The following is a 20,357-nucleotide window of genomic DNA, read 5'->3' on the forward strand; positions in this document are numbered from 1 at the left end:
CCCACCTACTCCCATTAATTCCGCATTCAAGATAGACACATACATATAGAAGGTATGCCTATGAAGGCGCAACATAGAGTTGAGAGGGGCTTCCACTGCTTGCTTTGGTGATGTCCTATCCATGGCTCCCCATCAATTTGCTTATTTTGGGGAGTGGTGTGCAAGGAAAGATAGTGAGCCTAGTTTTGGTGATTGAATTAAATGCCACAGGCTCACCTTAAGTAGATACAAGGTGGATGTTACAAAGAGCATGATAGGGAAAAGTACTGTATACCCCTTCCAATTGGTGGTGAAGGTATATATCGTCTACGTGGTGGGCCTAAGCACCACGGGCTATTTTGGAGCTGCACATGTGATTGCAAGGATGAAACACTCCCAATGGAGGAGCACACAGCTACCTCTAGAACATTGAGTAAACTTGGAGACCCAATAACAAAATCAAACGTAATGGCAGCTCCCTCTCGGAAGGAAAGCAAATAAGCCCCTTTCAATTGGGCCACTGAGAGAACCCATTGTCAATGGTCAAACGTAACAGCACCTTCCTCGTGAGGAAAGCAAGCAAGCCCCTTTCAAAAGGGCCCGGCCATTGAGATAACCCATTACCAACATGGATGCCCTACACGTGGGGAGAGAGAGAGAGAGAGAGAGAGCGTATGTTGTAAACACCGTTGAGCGCGCGCGCTCCATCTATGTCGTAAAAACCGTTGAGTAGCAAAAGAAGGAGATGCTGCAAAGTAAAGTCGGTCACATTGGTCACAACATTTGATTAGAGGTGTGCAGCACTAAATTCTAGTTATTTTCACACCAAAAGGCAATCCAGTAGCTTGTCGCAAGCTGATTTAATGATATACTTGGCAAGCTTCCTGGCAACAAAGCGCACAGCAAAATTGATAATGTGGTAAACCTTTCCAGTTTAAGGAAGCTTTCATTTTCTTAGGCTAGATGTACTTTCCATGTACGTCAGGCCTATTTTCTATACCTTTGGTAATGCAAGGAATAATGAACGTTGGCCACTTCAGCTATACTTGAAGACTCTATTTACCTGATCTCTGATGGGATCACTATTTCAACAAAACAATTGATCAAACGCATGCCAAGGAAAGCAAAACTAGAAATATATCATCCTCATGGCATTACACTGATGTTCCTAGCCCCAACACAGAAAAACCATTCTCATGTGGTAAGGTTCACCATCCTGTACAAAACATCTTGCAAACGATGAGGCCATCCCCACAGGGTGAGCTGTGTCCTGTAAAAATAGCAGGCTCTAAACACACCTGGATTTAAATGGGGTCCTAAGATGGCTACGTTTTTCTTATGCAATCTGCCAGACCATACACTGGTGTTAAGCAGGTAGCATATTTTCTGAAGTCGTTAACCAGAGATGTTGGGCTACCGCTTGACGTTCATGCAGTGCAATGTATACAGCATTCAATCTGCACCGACAGGTAGAAAGACGGAAGGCACCAAATCAGCTTTCCTTTGAGCTAATTACAGTTTAAGAAACATCATAGTAAACACGCTCCAGCAGAAGCCTAACACTGTCACCTATCAACATCAGGTGCTGCCAAAAGATCAACTTTGTCTTCCTCTCTGTAATCTGTTGCTTGACCACCAATGCTTTCACTCACCTATCAACATCAGGTGCTGCCAAAAGATCAACTTTGTCTTCCTCTCTGTAATCTGGTGCTTGACCACCAACGCTTTCAGCTCCAGCCTGAACCTCAGTGTAAAGCATGCAAAAAAAAAAAAAAAGGAGATCGGTATCTCTTATCTTTTAAGATTCAAGAATCATAACTAAGGGCTTGGGTCAATCCTTGGACTTCATTTCTAGCTTACCAATTGTAGAGGGTAGGTTCCATATACTGGGTAACTGCTGTAGGCATAAGATGAGGCATCTTGCGGTTGTAAGGCATAACCATATCCTTCATAACCTTGCGAATACCCATAGTAACCTTGATTCCAATTGTTCAGCTCCACCTGACCCTGCCCCCAGTTTGAGGTCTGCGATAAATGAAGAATTTTTTTTTAAAAAGGTGAACTGAAGGACAAGGATGCAGTTGTGCCTGCAAAGTTCATTATATGAGAGGGCCACTATCCTCCCCCTTCCCCATCACAAACCCACATCACTAGGCTACACACCTATTGGCCAGTTTGGCATGTTATGTCACCACATTGTACGGTTCTTTCAAGATCGCACAGTTAGCAACGAAACACAATAAAATGCTTGGACAAACCTTGATATTCAAAATCTGTTGATTCTAACACTGCTTCAAGTTGCAAATTTATTAGACTGCAAAACTCACCTGATTTTTCACAGGGCTCCTGCCCCACGAAAGTCTGACAGCTTGCTGACCAATGACAGTACCATGAATCTTCTGAAGAGCATCCTCTGCACAAGACCTGCAAGACTTCCATTTCAATTCCTATATCCCTATATCGGCAACAAACATTACTTCTGATAACGCCTCTCTCTCTCTCTCTCTGTCTCTCTCTCTCTCTCTCTCAAGAAGACACCGGCTTACAAACGACCAAACGAACGAAGCCGGCGCACACAAAAGGCAGAAACTGGTGATAACACAAAAGGAGGTCGTCAGGCCCAACAAGACTACGAAGTAAGGGCATCACTCAGCAGCAACTAAATGCTCAGCACAAAGCAATGACACGACAAATGATGCAAGGCATATCCACAACATAAACACTAAGGTCACATTGATTGTCCCCTTTTACTATGGTGGAGATATAACATTTACATTGGGCTCTGAAAAGAGTATGTTAGATCCAACCCAACATTGCAACCACAGCCCCCGCCCCTGCCCCCCTTCTTGAGTAGATCCTTCTGTAGTACCCGAAGGTGGCTTGGTCTCCCACCCAAAGGTGGTACAGTTATGGCTGCAAAGCCTGCGGCACACTACACACAACAAAAGACCTGCATGTTTAACAAGGTTTTTGGTCTCACAGACTGCACTCAGTCTCACACCAATGATAACATTATAATGTCAATCAATTAAAACTCTAAAGCCCTTTCAACCAATCAATCAGAACTCTCTGCACCATATTTGCATGTCCCTTTCAACAGCTGAAGCATCCATGGCTCTTAGCAGAATAAGGGTCCTCTTACCTATGCATGAATTGAACAAAACCGCAACCCTTTCCAAGAGGGATCTTCACATACACTAATTCACCAAATTGACCAAATACATGCCTCAAATCTGCTTCTGTTGCCATCGGATCCAAACCTCCCACAAAAATCTGTACATAAAACAATAAGTTTTCGTTTAAAAACCCATAAGAGCATGATCTCTGGCTGTTTGCTGGTGGGTGATGAGCTGCTTCACTAGTTTCCTGCTGAGATTGTCCATAAGGCTTCAAAATGAAGACATGATGCTTATGCCTACGCCATCTCTGAAAAATCCAAACAAAGTAGGACTCTAAACAATTCAAAAGGAGAACAAGATACCAAGAAAGAGTAGCCGCTTACAGTAGAATTATTTAAATCATTGTCATTTGTTGAACTTTGTGATGGGGTGGCTTGATAAGCAGAAGCAGTGGAAGCAGCTGCAAAATTCGCATATAAACAAGTGTCAAGTTCTATAGATGCATGATTGCATGTTTGCACAAAAACTATGTTTCTTTCTTTGCATTAAGTTGACCAAAAGTACAAATAGCTATACTATTTTGGGCAGTCAAAACCACGAGCTCAGGGGGGTTTCATACATGTCCGCAAACAACACTCAAAAAATGGCATGGGAAAAGCTTGTGGGAACCAAAAGTGATTTCCACCACTTGTAAGAAACCATGGTGTCAAGTCCAAGAGGGAGTGAGAGTGGAAGGAAGAGATGGAGAGATCAAGCCATGGTGTGTGAGAGCATAGACATGGATGGAAGAGAGAGAGAGAGAGAGGAAGAAAGAACAAAAGAAAGTTATATTAAACATCTTCAAAAGACGGTCTATGAGACCAAAAGTGATACATTAGTGTCCATGTAATCTCATCATGGTACAAAAGAAAACAAAGACTAGAGCTATGAGCTGAGAATGTCAAATCCGAGCCATATGATACAAAGTGGGACCATCATCATACAACCTATCTGAAAGAGAGAGAGATGGGACAGCACAAAAGAGAGCAAGACTACACAACACAATGATGAATGAATTATGAGCACGAGACTTCCACCATGTACAATGCTTTTATAGGCACCAACGCCTTATCTTTTGACCCTAAATAAGAGGGTGTTCACAACTTCACACCACTAAGGACACTTGACCAGACTCCAGACTAACTCCGAATACCCTTCGGAGTGATGGTGGAGTTGCATGCATAACCTTCAATAGTCCCGTACTCTAACACAAGCAAGGACCAAACATGGACCCCGCAACTGGCTCAGTCGCTCATGAACATGGCTCAGAGGCTAAAGGCATGGCTCAAACATTAATAAAGCAGTGCAAAGGACTCAGAGGTCAGTCCTACCCGGGGGACAAAGACAACCTACATCGGCACACCAAAACAAACCCGCCCGCAACTCCCCGCCACCCCCCCTCCCCTCTCCAATCGGCACATTGCTTCTCGATGCCTCCATACCATCTTGTGCAAGCATAGGAGAGGGCAATGCATGGGGCATCATGTAGGTGATGTTTTTTTAAGCAGATCAGATGGGAGGAATTTTTAAACAGATCAGATGGGAGGAAACTGCAGCATAGGATGCAGCATAGGAGAGGGCAATGCATGGGGCATCATGTAGGTGATGTTTATAAAAAAAAACGCACAGCTGAATGGTGGCTTTTTTTAAACAGATCAGATGGGAGGAAACTGCGGCATGAGAGGCAGCTGAAAGTGCTGCTTATAGGGCTGAAAAATGCAGCATATGTTGTGGGTTTCAGAGTTGTAAACGCAGATTTCTATAGTGCATAGAAGCAGCTTAGAGGCAGTGGCTCAAGGGGACTGGGCAGCACGACAAAAACGCATTTAAGAGATGCACAGATGAGGTGGGCAGCAGATCAAAAACGCTAAGTAGAAAAAAAAATGCAAAGATGAAGCGAGGGAAGCATGGCAATGGAATCAGCCAGGCTTTAATACCATGTAAGCAACCATGGTGCCAGGTATGGAGGGAGTGAGAGTGGAAGTGATGGAGAGATCAAGCCATGGTGTGTGGGAGCATAGACATGGATGGAAGAGAGAGAGAGAGAGAGAGAGAGAGAGAGAGAGAGATGGGACAGCACACGAGAGCAAGATTGCACAACACAATGATTAATGAAGTATGAGCATGAGACTTCCACCATGTACAATGCTTTTATAGGCACCAAGGCCTTATCTTAAGACCCTAGGGCCTAAGTAAGAGGGTGTTCACACATAGTGTGTTCACACCACTAAGGACACTTGACCAGATTCCAGACTACCTCCAAAATACCCAACACCACTGCCAGAGACACAACTTCACACCATCCTTCCATGGACAACGATGAAAGGATGTGCCAGCCTTAACTAACCTTAAACTATAAGGAAAACTACACCCTTTGCCCAAAAACTGTTTAGGATGATGCATCTCAAAGCATGCATGAACAAGACAACGATCAACCATTCTTCCATGCTAGTACTGACTCTCTGGGAGTAGTTTCTTCCTTTGGTGGAGCATGCTCTACAATGACAGAATCCAATAGCAATATCTCAGATGCCCCAAGGTGCCAGTTTAATTGGTGCTCACGATTTGGGCATAGCACTGTTCATTTTCTAGCAGTTTCTTTCAATTGCTAGCTTTTATTGATTTCATTATTCCACAAGTACTGTAATCAGGCCATGCAGGTTATGAGCATAGCCTTTCCCTACACGGGTGCATCCAAGCTAAACCAGGGGTGGGTAGTTTTGAAAAGCAGTGTACAGGATAAGTCCGGTATCTGCCCATTGCCCAAGCAAAATTTCCCCACACTAGACATGGACAAATTGTGCTTTCTACACGTCATAGTCCTAAGATGGTCATCTGTACATCTGAGATCACCAACTCCTTTAGAACCAGCTGCTGGACAGCACTCCACAGTCTCAGTGTTTACATATGCACCCCACAATAGGCCATGCTCACAATCTTGAACAGGAATAAGTGTTGTGCTAGAAAAAGCTATCTGCTCAGACAATATCTGAAAGACTGAAGAAAGATAGTGCTGTCAGAAATCCAAACCCTAATACCTTGGATATCAATGATCAGGTATTTGTCTGTGGGTTTGCATGGTTGTGTTTGGTACGGCAAAGATCACAGACATTCATCATCTCGGGCATGGCTACAGTCTACTACCAAGTTGAGTTCAACTCGTCAACGGCGTCAGATTGAGTCATGCAGTTGAGCCCCGTTGCATTGCGTACGGCCCAGGCCTAGCATGGCTTCAACCCCGCATCCGACCCACTGGCTGGCGCTTCAGGCTTTCCCATGACAATCTGCTTCCCAGGCTTCAGGAAGGAATACCTTCCTCGTCTCCTGGCAATTGGTGGAGCCATTGGAAGAGTGATGGAATCCCCCCCCCCGCAACCCCCCCCCCCCTGCTGCTTCGTTCCTTGCATGGACGGCTGCCTTCACATCTATATTGCCTTGCTGGAGACAATGCCTCATGTCATATCCATTCCTTGCCTTCGGGGAGACCCCATCATTCAGTGGGTGAAGTACTTGGGCCTTCCCGGCCAGTGTTTCATTTGCAGGCAGATGGGACACCTCGCCACAGATTGCCCTCGGCGCTAGTCCAAGAGACCGCCTCCGGTGGCCCCACCCCTGGCGCCCCGTTCAGATCTTCATCAGAGGGTAGAGCGAGAGGCAGGCTCTCAGGTAGCGGTCCTCTGACCGTGGACAACTCTGCTGTCGGAGAGTGGCAGACTGTTGGCCCACGCCAAGACCGTCAGCCGACCACCAAAGCTGAGTGCCGACGCCACACGCGCTAGGCTCGCAGAGTACAGGAGGTTTCGGTTCTGTCAGAGAACCGTTTCGATCATCTATCGCAGCACCCACCCGTCGGCGATGGGCCCCCTCCAGCCACTGCGAGGGTCCCTCCGGCCCCTTCAGTTTGGTGGCCGTTACCCCACTGAGATTCCTCTGCCGGTTCTCAGTTTCAAGTGAGGCCAGTTGGCCCCACTGAACCCCCAACGAGCTCCTCCCAGCACCCTCCCTCTCCAATGGTTCACTCCCAGCCACTCGCATCTCCCTCTCCCCCGCCTCCTGCCACCCCCCCCCCCTTCCTCCATCCTCGCCTCCGACTCTTCCTGCAGCAGTCCCCCCAGCCCCGTCCTCTTCCTTTGAGCCTGCACTCCCCCTCCCTTTGCCTCTCCAGAGCACTCCCACCGCCCTCCTACAGCACCCAACCCGGGGCGGAGATAGCCAGCGAGCTCCGTCCGCCACTTGATCCATCGATTCTCGGAGCCAATAGAGATGACCATCGCCGCTTCCCTGGTGAGGGCTCTCCCGCCAGGGTCCCCAGGTGGGCCCCCCAAGATCTTGGGGCCGCTTGTGGATTCAGTTTCTTCTGATGTCTTCCAGTGGAAGGAACTAATATTTTTGAGGAGACAGTGGCTCGAGCCATACGGATCTGTGTGATGTTTCATCATTCCAGACCTTCTACACCAGAGAGTGGCGCAATGATCTTCTCCCTTCCCTTGAGTGCATCCCCGTGGACGGAGTGGGATTCAAGGTCAGTGGCTGTCGCCATCCAGGTGAAGGAAGTACAGCTCTCACACCATCTTCATGATCTGGCCACCCACCTCTAGCCCCTGGCTAGGATGGAGCTGGGAGGCTCAGGCCATAGAGATCAGGACAGAGAGGTGGTGTCCTCCAGCCCGGAGGTGCTACTCTTTGTATTCCTATATCTCAGTTGCACTAGCCCTCCTCCCCTCTTACAGATACCTCCACTATGATCGATGGAGCTCAGAGTATGCCTACTCTCGCGCTCGGACAATAGTCTCATGGAACATTCAAGGTTTAAGAGAGCCTCGGTGCTTTCATAGGCAAGGCGTCCTCAAAGAAGAGCTTCACAGAGCTACGGTTGGGGGACCCATCAACATTCTTTTCCTCCAGGAGCAGCATCTTTCTAAGGGGCGTACCCGGGATTGCGGAAAGATTTTACCAAACAGGAGCCACACTTTCTAGTCTCCCTTTTTTGGTCCCTTGAGGACGCAGGGAGGAGTTTGCATTTGTGTTGATGAGCAACTCTTGCCGGCATTGACAAGCTCAGGTATCATAGTCTCTAGGCAAGCACAGTAGGTTACCATTGGGATTGGAAAGGATTGCATGGGCTTCCTCGATGTTTATGCCTCAACTGTCACAGCAGGGAAAGCCACCTTCTGGAGTACAATCCGTCATCCCCTTCCTTTTGGTGCATGGGTGGAGACTTCAGCATGATTGAGTCAGCAGAGGACAGACTCGAAGGCTACAGTCTCAGGCACAGAGTACTCTTCTTGCGAGAAGTTGATCCTGGCACTCGGGGGACAGGACCCTTGGCACTCGCCAGAGTTCGGGCACAGCCCTGGGAGCCTGTGCTTCTCGCGTTCTGATAGGCTTGTGATCACAGAGGTATGGTTGGTATCTTGGCGGGCACCGCCTTCTCTGATCATGCTCCGGTTATTCTATCCTTAGAGGACCTCCGGAGGCAAGATAGAGCAGATATGGGAGGGACTGGATTTTATCTCAAGCTCTACTGCGCATACCTTGGATGCCAGCCTTGGGAAGATTAGTGGTTTTTTGTTGCAAGAGGCAGCACAGAGCAGATTGGCGGGATTTCGTGAGGAGGAGAGGAGCATTCAAAGGGGTCTTGCTTCTCTCCAGTGTCTTCAAGAGAGTTCCCCCGACAGCCCATGGATTGAGGGTCAGCTTGCTACTGCCCGTACAAAGCTCAAATCCATCGTGGAGAGGAGGGTGGAGTATAGATACCATGCCAGAGCCTCCTTCTGGACCCAGGCTAGAGAGATAGTCACTCCGGACTTCTTTGAGATCACAGGCGGAGAGATGGTATTCGCAGATTGCGTAGCCAGGATGGAGCTATCATCTCTAACCCCCCCCATCTGAGAGCCATCGCCACAGACTTTTTCAAATCCCTCCTCACAAGTGCCCCATTATCCCCTCGGGTGGTGGACATGCGAGAGTGAGTCTGGCGGCACACGAGAGAGGTGGTTCCTCCCACTCTCCAGTCCTTCTTATTGACCCCCTTTACAGCAGAAAAGTTGGCAGAGGCCTTAACGGCTCTCCCTAGGGGCAAATGCCCAAGGACAAACGGGCTTCCAGTTTCCTTCTTCCTTCGCCACTAGGATCTCATGGAAGGCAGCCTTCAAGTAGCCTTCAATGAGATTATGATTGCAAGCGCCATGCAAGAGAGGCTCTCGGAGGATTTGATTCATTTGATTCCTAAGGAGGGTGGTGACAGATTGGAGATCCGGTAGTGGAGACCCATCACCCTCCTTGGGACCACCTACAAGATTTTGGCCAAGGCCATCAGCCGGAGACTTCAGTCTTTCCTCCCCGTCTTGATCCATGACTCTCATACAAGTTTTGTTCAGGATCGGAGCATTCTGGACAACATCTTCACTTTCTAGGAGGCGACAACTTTGGCCAAGTTGCCACAGCGGGACCTCATAGCGCTCCTCCCAGACTTTGAAAAATCTTATGATAGGGTTGATTGGAGCTTTCTGGAGGGCACGATGCACCAGATGGGCTTCCTAGTGGAGTGGATCCATGGTGTTTCCGGACTTTACTTAGCTCCTCACAGTCAGGGAGCCCGAGGCCATAGATTCTCCCTTTCTTGCACAGTCCGGCACAAGGCTGTCCACTGGCACCTTACTTTTTCCTATTCGTCACCGAGGCCATGAGATGGGACTCCAAGGATTGTGTCTCCCCCTCCGTACTCAGGAGGACCTGTTGGAATCAGAATTTGCAATGACACAACAGCATACCTATCCGGAGATGTGGGGAATCTCCAGAGATTCGCTGCAGCGATTGAAATCCTTTGTCGCGCATCAAGAGCTCAAATCAATTAGCACAAGTCATGTGGTTTCTAGAAGGCTCTGCACCCTCCCCGACTTGGCGCCGAATTGAGGCTTTCTAGTGGATCCCGAGGGGCACACTGGTCCGCTATTTGGGATGCCAAGTGGGCATCGATATCTCTCCAGAGCAACAGCTCGCCCCTCTTCTTCTAAGCATTCGAAAGACGCTTTTGTACTAGAGTTCTGCGAGGCTCTCCTTAGCTGGTCGAGTGGTGGTGGCGAACTAAGTCCTTCTTGCCACCATGTGGTACATTACTTCTTGTTGGGCCTTCTCCCGAGCATACATTAGTCACGTACAGCGGTTAATCCTTCTTGTGGACCAGTAGCCTGCCCGGGCCAAGGTGGTCTCGAGAGTGATCATTCAGCCTAGGCATTATTAACCCAACCATTCAGAGCCGTACCCTGGTGGGCAAGCTGATTGTTAGAGGACTCCTTCCCGGTGGTGAGTCTCAGAAAGACTTCCTCTTGGCCCATATTTCAGCTCGTACCCCGAGCCTGGCCGCAAAGCACTAGATGGATCGGGCCCACAGATATAGCCCAGCGTTTGAGGACAAAATTGCAGCCAGCCTACTCCAAGCTTGGGATCACCTCAAGCCGGCCCTTAGGCAGTTAATTCCGGCAGCCTCAAAGGAGCATCTTCGCCAGCCCCTAATTTGGAACCCCCTGATCCGTTTACCCAGTGGCCATATGTTGGGGGCCCAACCTCATGTATCATTGGGAGCATTAAGCATAGGACCCGCCAAGTCCCTTGGAGATTCAGCCCGCCGACTAGGCTGCAGGATCCAAATGTCGGAGGTTGATGACACCCCGACACCAGCAGCAGCACATTGGCAGTCACATTGGGCCTCTCACAACGTTTCTCTCAGATTTTGGAAGAGGCTTTAGGACAGTTTTCGGCCTCGAAAGATCACCCTCTTTCTTTGGTTGATGGCACACAGGAGCTTGGTGGTTGGCACGTGGTTGGCCATTGGTGGTCGACCAGCAACTTGTCCGAGGTGCAGCCACCCCCAAGAGTCTCAGCAACACTATCGTAGAGATTGCCCGAAGGCTCAGCAGATTTGGCAACAAATTCCCCGCAACTTTACAATGGACAGAACCTCAACCCGTATCATTACATGGGGCACTATCACTTGGGCCACAGAGGATCAGGTTATCAAGGCTTATGAGGAGGAAGGTGGGGGCCTACCCCTTCAGGTCTCTCACCTTGGTCAGAGATGGGAGATTTGCATTAGCATTGCAGCCTGGCACATGGAGAGCTAGATGCAGCGAAGCCATTGTGGGTACACTCCGCACCTGCGGAGTCCATCAGAAGCATTTAGCTCGACATCATCCATACCCTCTACGGTCAGTGGGGGAAGTTGCAGGGTGGCTCTAACCGCATGCAGAAGCAGCAGGAAGCTTTCTTGAGGCTCTAGCGGCCTGGCCCTTTTTCCACCAATAGAGGTGGTGATCCCACTTGGCATTACAGACTACCTATGTGGTTATCCCCCCCCCCCCCCCCCCCCCTTTACGAGATAGCCTTCTCCTTATAGAGTGGCCAGCTGGAGGAGAAGTGCTTCTTTCTCCACCTTTGATTATTTGTTTCCCACCCCGTACATGGAGGCGAGGTTGTACCTAGCCCTTTGTGGCTGTTTTGTATTACTAATAGAAGAGGGGGGGAGGGGGGGGGGGCAGAGAGGAGGAGAGGGATTCATGTCCAGCTTTGGTCCCTAGTGAAAGGAAACACCCCATGTGGCATATTTTGTAAGCCACTCGTGGATATATCTTCTCATTTCAATGATGAGAACCTTAAGTTACATGCATTATATGTAGAAATATGCATGTTACAAGCGCCATCCAGGAGAATCCTCCTCACCAGGGTATCATCTGAACCCACTGTCCACTGGTTTGGTCAGATCAGCCTCATATTCGCACCTCCAAAACAGCCCAATCGCCAACATGGAGGAACCCATACACAGGTTTTCTTTGGCCATAGCTTGAAGCATATTTATTGTAATCACCTATATATTGGATTCAGCAAGTCAACAGGGCATGTTCCACAAAACAAATGGTATGGAAAGGAATGGAAAGGACTGCAAGCTTAAACATAACTACTTAAAGCAGGTCACAAAGGGTATTATCTCAGCCAAGGCTACCAAAAGACTATGACAAAGGCTACATCGTCAAAGGAAGAGGGCTTTCTTGAGGAAGCATATAGAATTCTTGATCAGTGTTCTCAGTATTTATTCCAGATATTGTTGGAATTTCTTTGTGACTGGCATCTCCACACACCCATCACAAACCCCCTCCTATGAACATGGAGAATGATACACATCTCAAGCTTACAGAAACACCATTAAAAACAGTGAAAAATAAAGTTCAGGCTGCCAAACAAAGCAAAAAAATGCATACCAAAAAGCAGCATAATACTGATCAGATAATCAATTTTTTTTCCCTTTGGCACCACCACGAGTTGCTTCCAAGGCGTAGGTACTTACACTTGGTGTATTGCTGAGGGAGACCTTTTTTGGTTGTTGCAGCACTTATTCGCATGGGCCTGCTTGAGCAATAAACACCATTCATCTCTGACATAGCCCGAGTCCTCTCATTTTCATCACCAAACCTCACGAAACCATAACCCTTTGAGCGGTTCGTGATGGGATCTATGATCACTTTTGCACCTCTTACAGAAGGATAACGAGACCTGAATGTTTCTTGAAGCACATAATCTGTGACATCAATGGCAAGATCTCCCACAAATATAGAGTGGTCTGACCCTCCCTCTATTCGCTTCTCCCCGACACCAAATGAAGCCCAATTCAGCCTGAAGGCTTGCTCTGTTTGTGGCATCAATGTGCCATTGTAGGTCTGTAGTACTCTCTCTGCTGCAGCATGAGAACTGAACTCTACAAATCCATAACCTTCCGAGCACACGGTTTGCTTGTTTCGTATGACCTTTGCTGATAAGATTTGCTGCAAGTAGAACAAGAATGGTTCAGATGCACAGTAGAATGTAAAGCAACAAGGAGATCAACCACACTACAAGTCACAAGCTTGGAGCTAGACAACCATTTTATAAATCAAATGTAAAGCGTAAACTACGTCAAGCAGTTGGCAATACCATTTCAACATACAAGGACAACATTTGGGATCAAAGGACACAGGGAAACCTGGATGATTCCTCAAGTGTCAACCAACTTGAGGACAACATTAAGTACATACATAAGTTATAACTGCCTTGGGCTCGCTGAAGCTTTCGCACCCCCCCCCCTGCTCGAGCTGCCGCCTGCTCGCACCCCCCCTTCCCCGCCCTCGTGACTGCCTCTCCCCGCCTGCTCGCACCCCCCCCCCGGCGCCCCTGTGCTTCTCGCGCCCCCTGCCCTCCCTTTCGCGCCCGTCGCCCCCTGCCCGCCTGCCCCGTCTCCTTCGCGCCCCCCGCTCCCCCCCCTTCCTCCGCGTCCCGCCCCCCTGCCTGCCCCCGCCCTCCCCCCCCCTTTCGCGCTTTCCCCGCCCCCCCCCCTTTCGTTCCTCGCTGCCCCCCCTTTTTTCTCCGCCTCTGCCTTCCGCCCCTCCCCCTCTGTTATTTCCACCCCCCTCTATCTTCCGCCCCTTCCCCTGTCTTCCACCCCTCCCCCTCTGTCTTCTGCCCTTCCCCCTCTTCCCTTCCCCGCTCCGCCTTTTTTGTGCAGCTCGGTTCTTGCAGGACCCTCCGTTTTTCGCTTCGCCCTCGACTCAGCTTCAGACTCTGATGGAGATTCCTCCCGCCCCACCTCAGAGGGACTCTTCCACAGCCCCCTCGCCCGCCCCTGAGGATACCCCCATCAAGCTTTCTCTTTCACCAGAAGAGGAAGCGAGCCTCGCCGCAGAGGTGGAACGCCTCCAGGCACATTCCACCATCTGCCGTATAGTTGGCACTCGCCCCAGCAGAGGGGAGATCCGGGATCTTCTCCAGGCCCGCCTTCTTGCAAATGTGGGCAAGATCCTGGACGTTCAGTTCCTGGGCCGCGGACACTACCAGATTGAGTTTGAGACACCCAAAGCGTGGCCCAGGTCCTAGCCATGAGTCCCCTTGACATCATGGGCGCTCGGGCCTTCTTCAGACCTTGGCAGCATGGTCCAGACCCAAGTGAAAAAACACAACCAGTGGTCAAACGCCAAGTATCTGGACCTCCAGTCCAATCTGAATCAAACCATCCATGAAGAGTGCACCCTTGGCCATAGAAGATGCCAAAGTCCAGAGTACCATGGAACTCTGAGAGCACACCGCCAATGCCACTAACGAGGTTTGGATGTGAAAGAACTCAATAAGCTGACTACGAAACAAACGTCCAATCGGGAGTAAGTCAACCAAACCAAACAACCGACGAGAACCTGATATTGTCCTTGATCAATCCCTGGAGAAGCATCAAGAAGAGAAAGCTTCTCATTAGTATCCATAGGAGAAGATATTGATCTGCATCCAGTCATCTGAAACCTATCAAGTATCTCCCGTGTGTACTTCTGCTGAGAGAAGAAAATACCCTTAGGGATCTACCAAATCTCAAAGCCTAGAAAATAATGCAGAAGGCCGAGATCCGTCATCTCAAATGACTGAACGGAACCTCACAAAATAAGAACCTGTAAAGATGAGGTCATCAACATAGACCACAATGATAACAATCAAGCCCTCTTCTCAAGGAGGATATAAAGGTTCGAATCTGCATGAGAATGGCGTAGGCCAACTTTTTAAAAAAATTCATCAATCCGCTGGTACCAAGCCCGCGCAGCCTACTTCAAACCATATAAAGCTTTCTTCAGCTGGTACACCTGATCCTGTTTGCCTAGAACCACAAATCCCAACAGCCGATCAACATACACTTCTTGTGTAAGCTCTCCATTCAGGAAAGCCAACTTGACGTCCATCTGGAATACGGGCCATCTATGATGTCCTGCAAGAGCAAGAACGGTACGAATGGTAGTCATCTAGGCCATCGGAGCGAAGATCTCATCGAAGTCGACTCCAAGGCGTTGAGCATGACCCTTGGCAACCAACCTCGCAGCATATCATCAACGTTTTACCACAGCTTATGGGACAGCAGCCCTCTCTGCTACATAGAGCACTTCCGCATTTTTCCTCAGCTCTCGCCATTGGGAGAGCAGCCCACTCTCTGCTACATCTCACAATCGGGACGGCAGCCCACTCTCTACTTATCTTCACCATCGACACCCTTCAGGTACGCAGCACCCTTGTCACCAGAGCTTGCACCACTCGGGACAGCAGCCCTCTCTGCTCCTCACCCCCCCCTCAGGTACGCAACACCCTTGTCACCAGAGCTTGCACCCTTCAGGTCTTGCAACACCCTTGTCATCAGAGCTTGCACCACTACACCACTCGGGACGGAAGCCTTCTCTGCTCTTCATCTACCACCTCAGGTACCGCAGCACCCTTGTCACTAGAGCCTGCATCACCTCATCTTCCGTTGCCACTACCACCTCAGAGTGCCTCTACATCCACTGACGCGAGCCTTGGACACCGACCACCTCTCAGAGTGCTTTGCCTCACATCGACACAAGCCTTCGTCGCCGACCATGCTTCAACTCTGACATTATCTCTGCTTCTGCACTGGTCTTTCTACTCAGAGTCATCTCACATCAGAGGACGCTTGTACATATGTTCACTCACCATTATATATATACTTACCCACCTATTTCATGCTGTGTTGTCTTGCTCTGATCTCTCGTACATCTGGTCCTTTCGTCCTTTTGCCGTCACAACTTGCAATTGGAAAGCTTTAATGCTTAATTATGAAAGCAAGTAGCAATAGGGAGGAGTAAGACTCCATGTTCACATACCCTGTGTAGTATTCTCTTGTCCTATGTGCTCTCTTGCAGACTATTACTACCATGTGTTGGTGGAACAATAGAGAGCAGATGGTAGGGAACATGGACACTTGAGAGGGTAGTGTAAGTTGCAGATCTTCACCGACAACCATATTGTTTGCAAGACTGTATTCATATGTATTGGTATGGAAATCTGGTCAGAAATGTCCATGACACTTCTCCCAAGATTAATATACTCTATTTGAGGGAGGGGCCGACCATTCAGGCTCATTGTGCGTCTCTTGTCAATTCAACAAATTACATCTTGTATTGATCTTGTTGTCCATTAAATCTTAATGTATTTAAGTGTATTGATAAGCATCATCATGTTCAACCACGCATTACACACTCTCATCGGTGGAATTACACTTTGTTTGCCAGGTAGACAAATTGTTGCCACTAAACCTCTCTATGCTGAAGCGAACTTTGAGGCTCTCCATTTTACTAAAAGGACCCAAACTTTTACAAAGAGGAAAAAATTATCACACTAATATTGAGGGGAGAGTTTATTACCACATATTTGTAAAGTTTTCAACTTTAATGGAAAGGTGGTAACATGGGCGATGGCGTCAAAGGGCAGCCAGGGTGGAGCTCCTATGGAGAAGTGCAGTAGTAAAAGACATGGGAGCTGTCGTAGTTGGTCCGCAAAAAAAACGCAAGACTGTGTCGCAGCAGATGACGACATGGAGGTGTTTTTGGAGATTGCAAGTTGGTAGCAACGTCAGCGTCACGTGGCATCAGCAATGATAGCATTATTCAAAAGCAAACAGCATGAAGTTGGCGTCGGCAAAATGGCATTGGCATTGGCGTCAGCAACATCAAAAGTGATAGCATCAAAATGGCATTGGCATTGGCATTGGCATTGGCGTCAGCAACATCAAAAGTGATAGCATCATCACCAGAAACGGTAGCATCAACAATGCGACCAGAGACGAAGGGAGATGTGCTGAGGCGCAAGGTGTTTGACACCTGGATGATGAAGAATTTCGCGCCTCAAATCAGAGGACATAGACTAGTGCTGCTCACGGGGTTGGGTGAAATTTTGACCCCTAGAATTAATGTGCTAAGTGCACATCTCACACTGCAATGAACTTAGAATTAATTTTGTGACTGATATATAGTGTTTGTATAGAAATTATCTGAGAATCTTGGTTAAATTGTGCCTTGAATAGACTTTGTCTACCGAGACTCATCTTTCAATAAGGAGATGTGTCCAAGTACACATAAAATTGTAGAGAGAAAGAATATTGTCTTAAGCCGAAAATTTTAGAGAAAGAAGTAATTAGCACAAGTAGTGTATAAATTATTAAATTGTAGTTGGGTTCAGACCTAAGGACCAAATTAAGGCTGTAGAAATCCCTGTTGTCAATTAAAATGCCATAAAGTTAGAGAGAGAAAAGAGTTGCATTAATGAAAGTGGCCTTAAGACACGACATCATAAATTAGATTATGGAGTAATGTACTCGAGAAGTTGTACCCAAAAGACAAATCGAAAGTGTTAAAGATTGATGGAAACTTAAATAATGAGAATTATGGATTGTGCTGTTGAATTCGGAAGGGATTAAGGCTCATAGCTCAGACAAATGTGGATCCATGCTCTAGTTATTGTGTTTCCGGTAAAGGGTTGGGAGTTATTGAGCCAATGCAGGGATCCTCAAAATTCTTGGGCTTTGCAAGTGCAGAGAAGTTGTACCCAAAAGACAAATCGAAAGTGTTAAAGATTGATGGAAACTTCAGTAATGAGAATTATGGATTGTGCTGTTGAATTCGGAAAGGATTAAGGCTCATAGCTCAGACACATGTGGATCCATGCTCTAGTTATTGTGTTTCCAGTAAAGGGTTGGGCGTTATTGAAATGCAGGGATCCTCAAAATTCTTGGGCTTTGCAAGTGCAGAGATTTATCTCTAAGCCTTGTTATTTGTCAATGCAGAGGTTGTGAGACTCTCGGCATATGGAGCAGAGCTTAATCTCTCTCTCTCTCTCTCTCTCTCTCTCTCTCTCTCTCTTACGGGACTGACGAAGAGCTTCGTCTCTATCTGCCTGACAGGACTGAACGAGGAGTAGCGTTTCTCTCTCTCTTACACCGGACTAAACCAAGGTATTGTTTCTCTTCTTCTCTCCAGACTGAACCAGCAAGCGCTCCCTCTTGTTCCTTCCAGAACTGCATCATAGAGGGTTGGGGATAGTTGGTCATAAACTTTGCTTTTCCCCAAAAGGTAGTTTGCTGCATACAGGCTGCATACAAAGTCTTCCTCTTTCTCTCAGCAAAGGGCTGCATCGTAACACAAGTGGGTGGTGATTCGTGAACCATTCAGAAATTTAAGTGCAGCATCTGCTGAAGATTCTTTATCAAACTCTTTTCTTGATACAACACTTATGGGTGCCTTGAAGGAGTATCAAATGGCACGTATGCATTTACAAAGGTTTCAGCCTGAGAATTGAAGACTAGATGAGAAAGGCTCTCTACGTGCATCCTGCCTAGTGTGAGACTAGGAGGGTTTGTGAGATCCACAAAGCTAGCTAGCCGGCTATGTGAGACTAGGCCCCACCTGTGAGATCCACAGTAGACCGGTGTGAAGCTGGAAACATCCTTTCCTTGGGCTTGGGCGGAGGACTTGTTTCCATTCTTAGTACTTGGAAATCAGGTGCAAGAGCACCCTTTACATGTATCTATAAATACTCCCTGTAATAAAGTTTTTATGGGGGGGGGGGGGGGGGAGGCATTCTGGACCCATTGTGTTGTCAAGTTTTTCAAACCTTCAATACTCACTAAATTAAGTGTGGGTGAGTGTGATTGTAATTGGTAAATCTATCTGTACTTAATATCTTTAATGTGAAGTTTAATATTCCTGAAAATCTTGATTATATCACCCACCTCGGTTCTAGATGGCATGACTCCTGAGTCTCGGTCTAAATCTACATAGCTCCCTATCCGGCCTAAAGCTTACTAGTCCCCACACATGCCTTCAAGAATACAACTCACAAGAGAGACAACTCACTTGCGTGTTTTTTCTTCTCTCGATGTTAGTGATTTGGGGACATGTTGATGATAAAAGTGCTACTAAATTGACAACTGAATTCATTTTCAAAATTAACAGAATTCTGAACATCCCAGCCGTTACAAATCTCCCAACCAACAAACGCGCCCTTCAATACAAAGGTCTTTCCTGCAGTCAAGACCAATGGAGCAGCCTTCAAATGCCCCATCGGTTCATTCAGTTCTCAACCAGTCTCTACCTCAATGTAAGGAGAGCATGAGGCCAACAACCAGCTTACCTTTTGATTTTAGGAGAAAATATCAACATATGAGGCTGATACACCTGTTTTAAAAAATCCAACAACCAGCTAACCAAGCGCATTAAACTATAGCTATGACCCATCCATGTTAATTGCGCATTGAAACGACAAATTGGGTTACTAAATGCATGTATGTACCTCTCCCGTCACTGAGAAACAGCTACACAGATAGTTCTCATCCATCCAATACTGCAAATCGCCCATCCACAAAGTTCTGACTTCTTCAAAGGTCTGCGGCAGTTGATAATGCGTCGGGCCATGTGCATAATGCTCTTGTTGATGTTGATGAACGCCATGTGCATAAAGCTCTTGTTGGGAGCCCTGTGCATAATGGTCTTGTTGAGCGCCATATGCATAATGCTCTTGTTGAGGTGCCGCTTGCTGCTGCATCATTATCCACTGTTGTTGATCATTCACCTGCTGGACAGGGGCCGCCGCCTGCATGATCGTGTGGTGCTCCACCCGGGCAGCGCCCAGAAATTAACGAAAAGAGGACGCGAATGATGGGCAGTAACGAAACCCGCTCGTTGGTGGTATTTATACGTTTACCCTAACATACATGAAATTGAGAATGGATCAAAGTTTCACACGGTATTTATACGTTTGCCCTAACATACCCTCCGGACTATGTGACACACCATGTGTCAGCAAGGATCTATGGCTAGAAAGATGCATCGCGATCGGCATTGAATCGGCACCGTCAGATTTAAAATAAACTAGGAGTGAACTCAGGATGAACTAGGGATACAGTGAACTAAGGGTGAACCACGTGAACTAGGGATACAGTGAACTAAGGGTGAACCACGTGAACTTTATCCAACAAAAAAGTGAACTAGGGATTGCACAAACTTTTAGGAAGATTACAAGGGAATAATTTGAGAGGAGATTTTTCAGAGGAGCCTTAAAGTTTGTAACTAACATAGGGTCTTTATAAAAGGTTTGGGACATGCCTATGTTTTACACAATCAAGAGACACTAAGTTATGCACTCAGTTCCATGATAAGTATTATAGTAAAGTTAGGATAAACCACGTGACTAAACTACGAGTAAACTAAGAGTGAACTAGGAGATAAAGTGAAATTAGGGTAAACTACAAGTAAACTAAGAGTGAACTAAGTGATTGACAATAGTTGCATATTAAGTAAACTAAGGGTGACCTAAAAGTAAACTAGGAGTTACCTGGCTTTCAAGTAAACTAGGGGTAAACACTTAGTAATCTGG

At 47.5% G+C, this 20,357-nt stretch overlaps 1 protein-coding gene across 4 annotated transcripts; it reads right to left on the bottom strand.

Moving 5' to 3' along the window:
* Positions 1-1,098: 1,098 nt before the first annotated feature.
* LOC147611184 (polyadenylate-binding protein RBP47B'-like) lies at positions 1,099-19,695 on the bottom strand. Of its 4 annotated transcripts, none has more exons than XR_015263975.1 (8): positions 19,275-19,695; positions 12,478-12,952; positions 3,482-3,558; positions 3,206-3,252; positions 2,307-2,403; positions 1,840-2,004; positions 1,549-1,717; positions 1,099-1,436 (listed from the first exon to the last, which is right to left on the bottom strand). XR_015263975.1 is itself a non-coding variant. In XM_086785844.1 (8 exons), the coding sequence occupies exons 1-8, from the start codon at positions 19,578-19,580 to the stop codon at positions 1,346-1,348; spliced, it is 1,344 nt and encodes a 447-aa protein (XP_086641970.1). In that variant the 5' UTR covers positions 19,581-19,695; the 3' UTR covers positions 1,099-1,345. The 4 variants fall into 4 exon arrangements, 2 of the variants coding, with proteins under 2 accessions (XP_086641970.1, XP_086641969.1); XR_015263974.1 differs by having other exon boundaries at positions 3,122-3,252; XM_086785844.1 differs by having other exon boundaries at positions 1,632-1,717.
* Positions 19,696-20,357: the final 662 nt, after the last annotated feature.

The sequence above is a fragment of the Cibotium barometz genome, chromosome 48, assembly GCF_041138505.1.
Source record: "Cibotium barometz isolate CiBa-2024 chromosome 48, ASM4113850v1, whole genome shotgun sequence".
Lineage (NCBI taxonomy): Eukaryota > Viridiplantae > Streptophyta > Polypodiopsida > Cyatheales > Cibotiaceae > Cibotium > Cibotium barometz.

What these genes read in the sequence shown, in the direction of transcription:
- LOC147611184 (XM_086785843.1), bottom strand. Translation starts at nt 19,580, where the DNA reads ATGCAGGCGGCGGCCCCTGTCCAGCAGGTGAATGATCAACAACAGTGG. An exon ending in GTTTCTCAGTGACGGGAGAG is followed by an intron (nt 12,953 to 19,274) that starts GTACATACATGC and finishes TTCTACTTGCAG; the next exon opens with CAAATCTTATCAGCAAAGGT. An exon ending in TTTGTTCAATTCATGCATAG is followed by an intron (nt 2,404 to 3,121) that starts GTAAGAGGACCC and finishes GAAGTCTTGCAG; the next exon opens with GTCTTGTGCAGAGGATGCTC.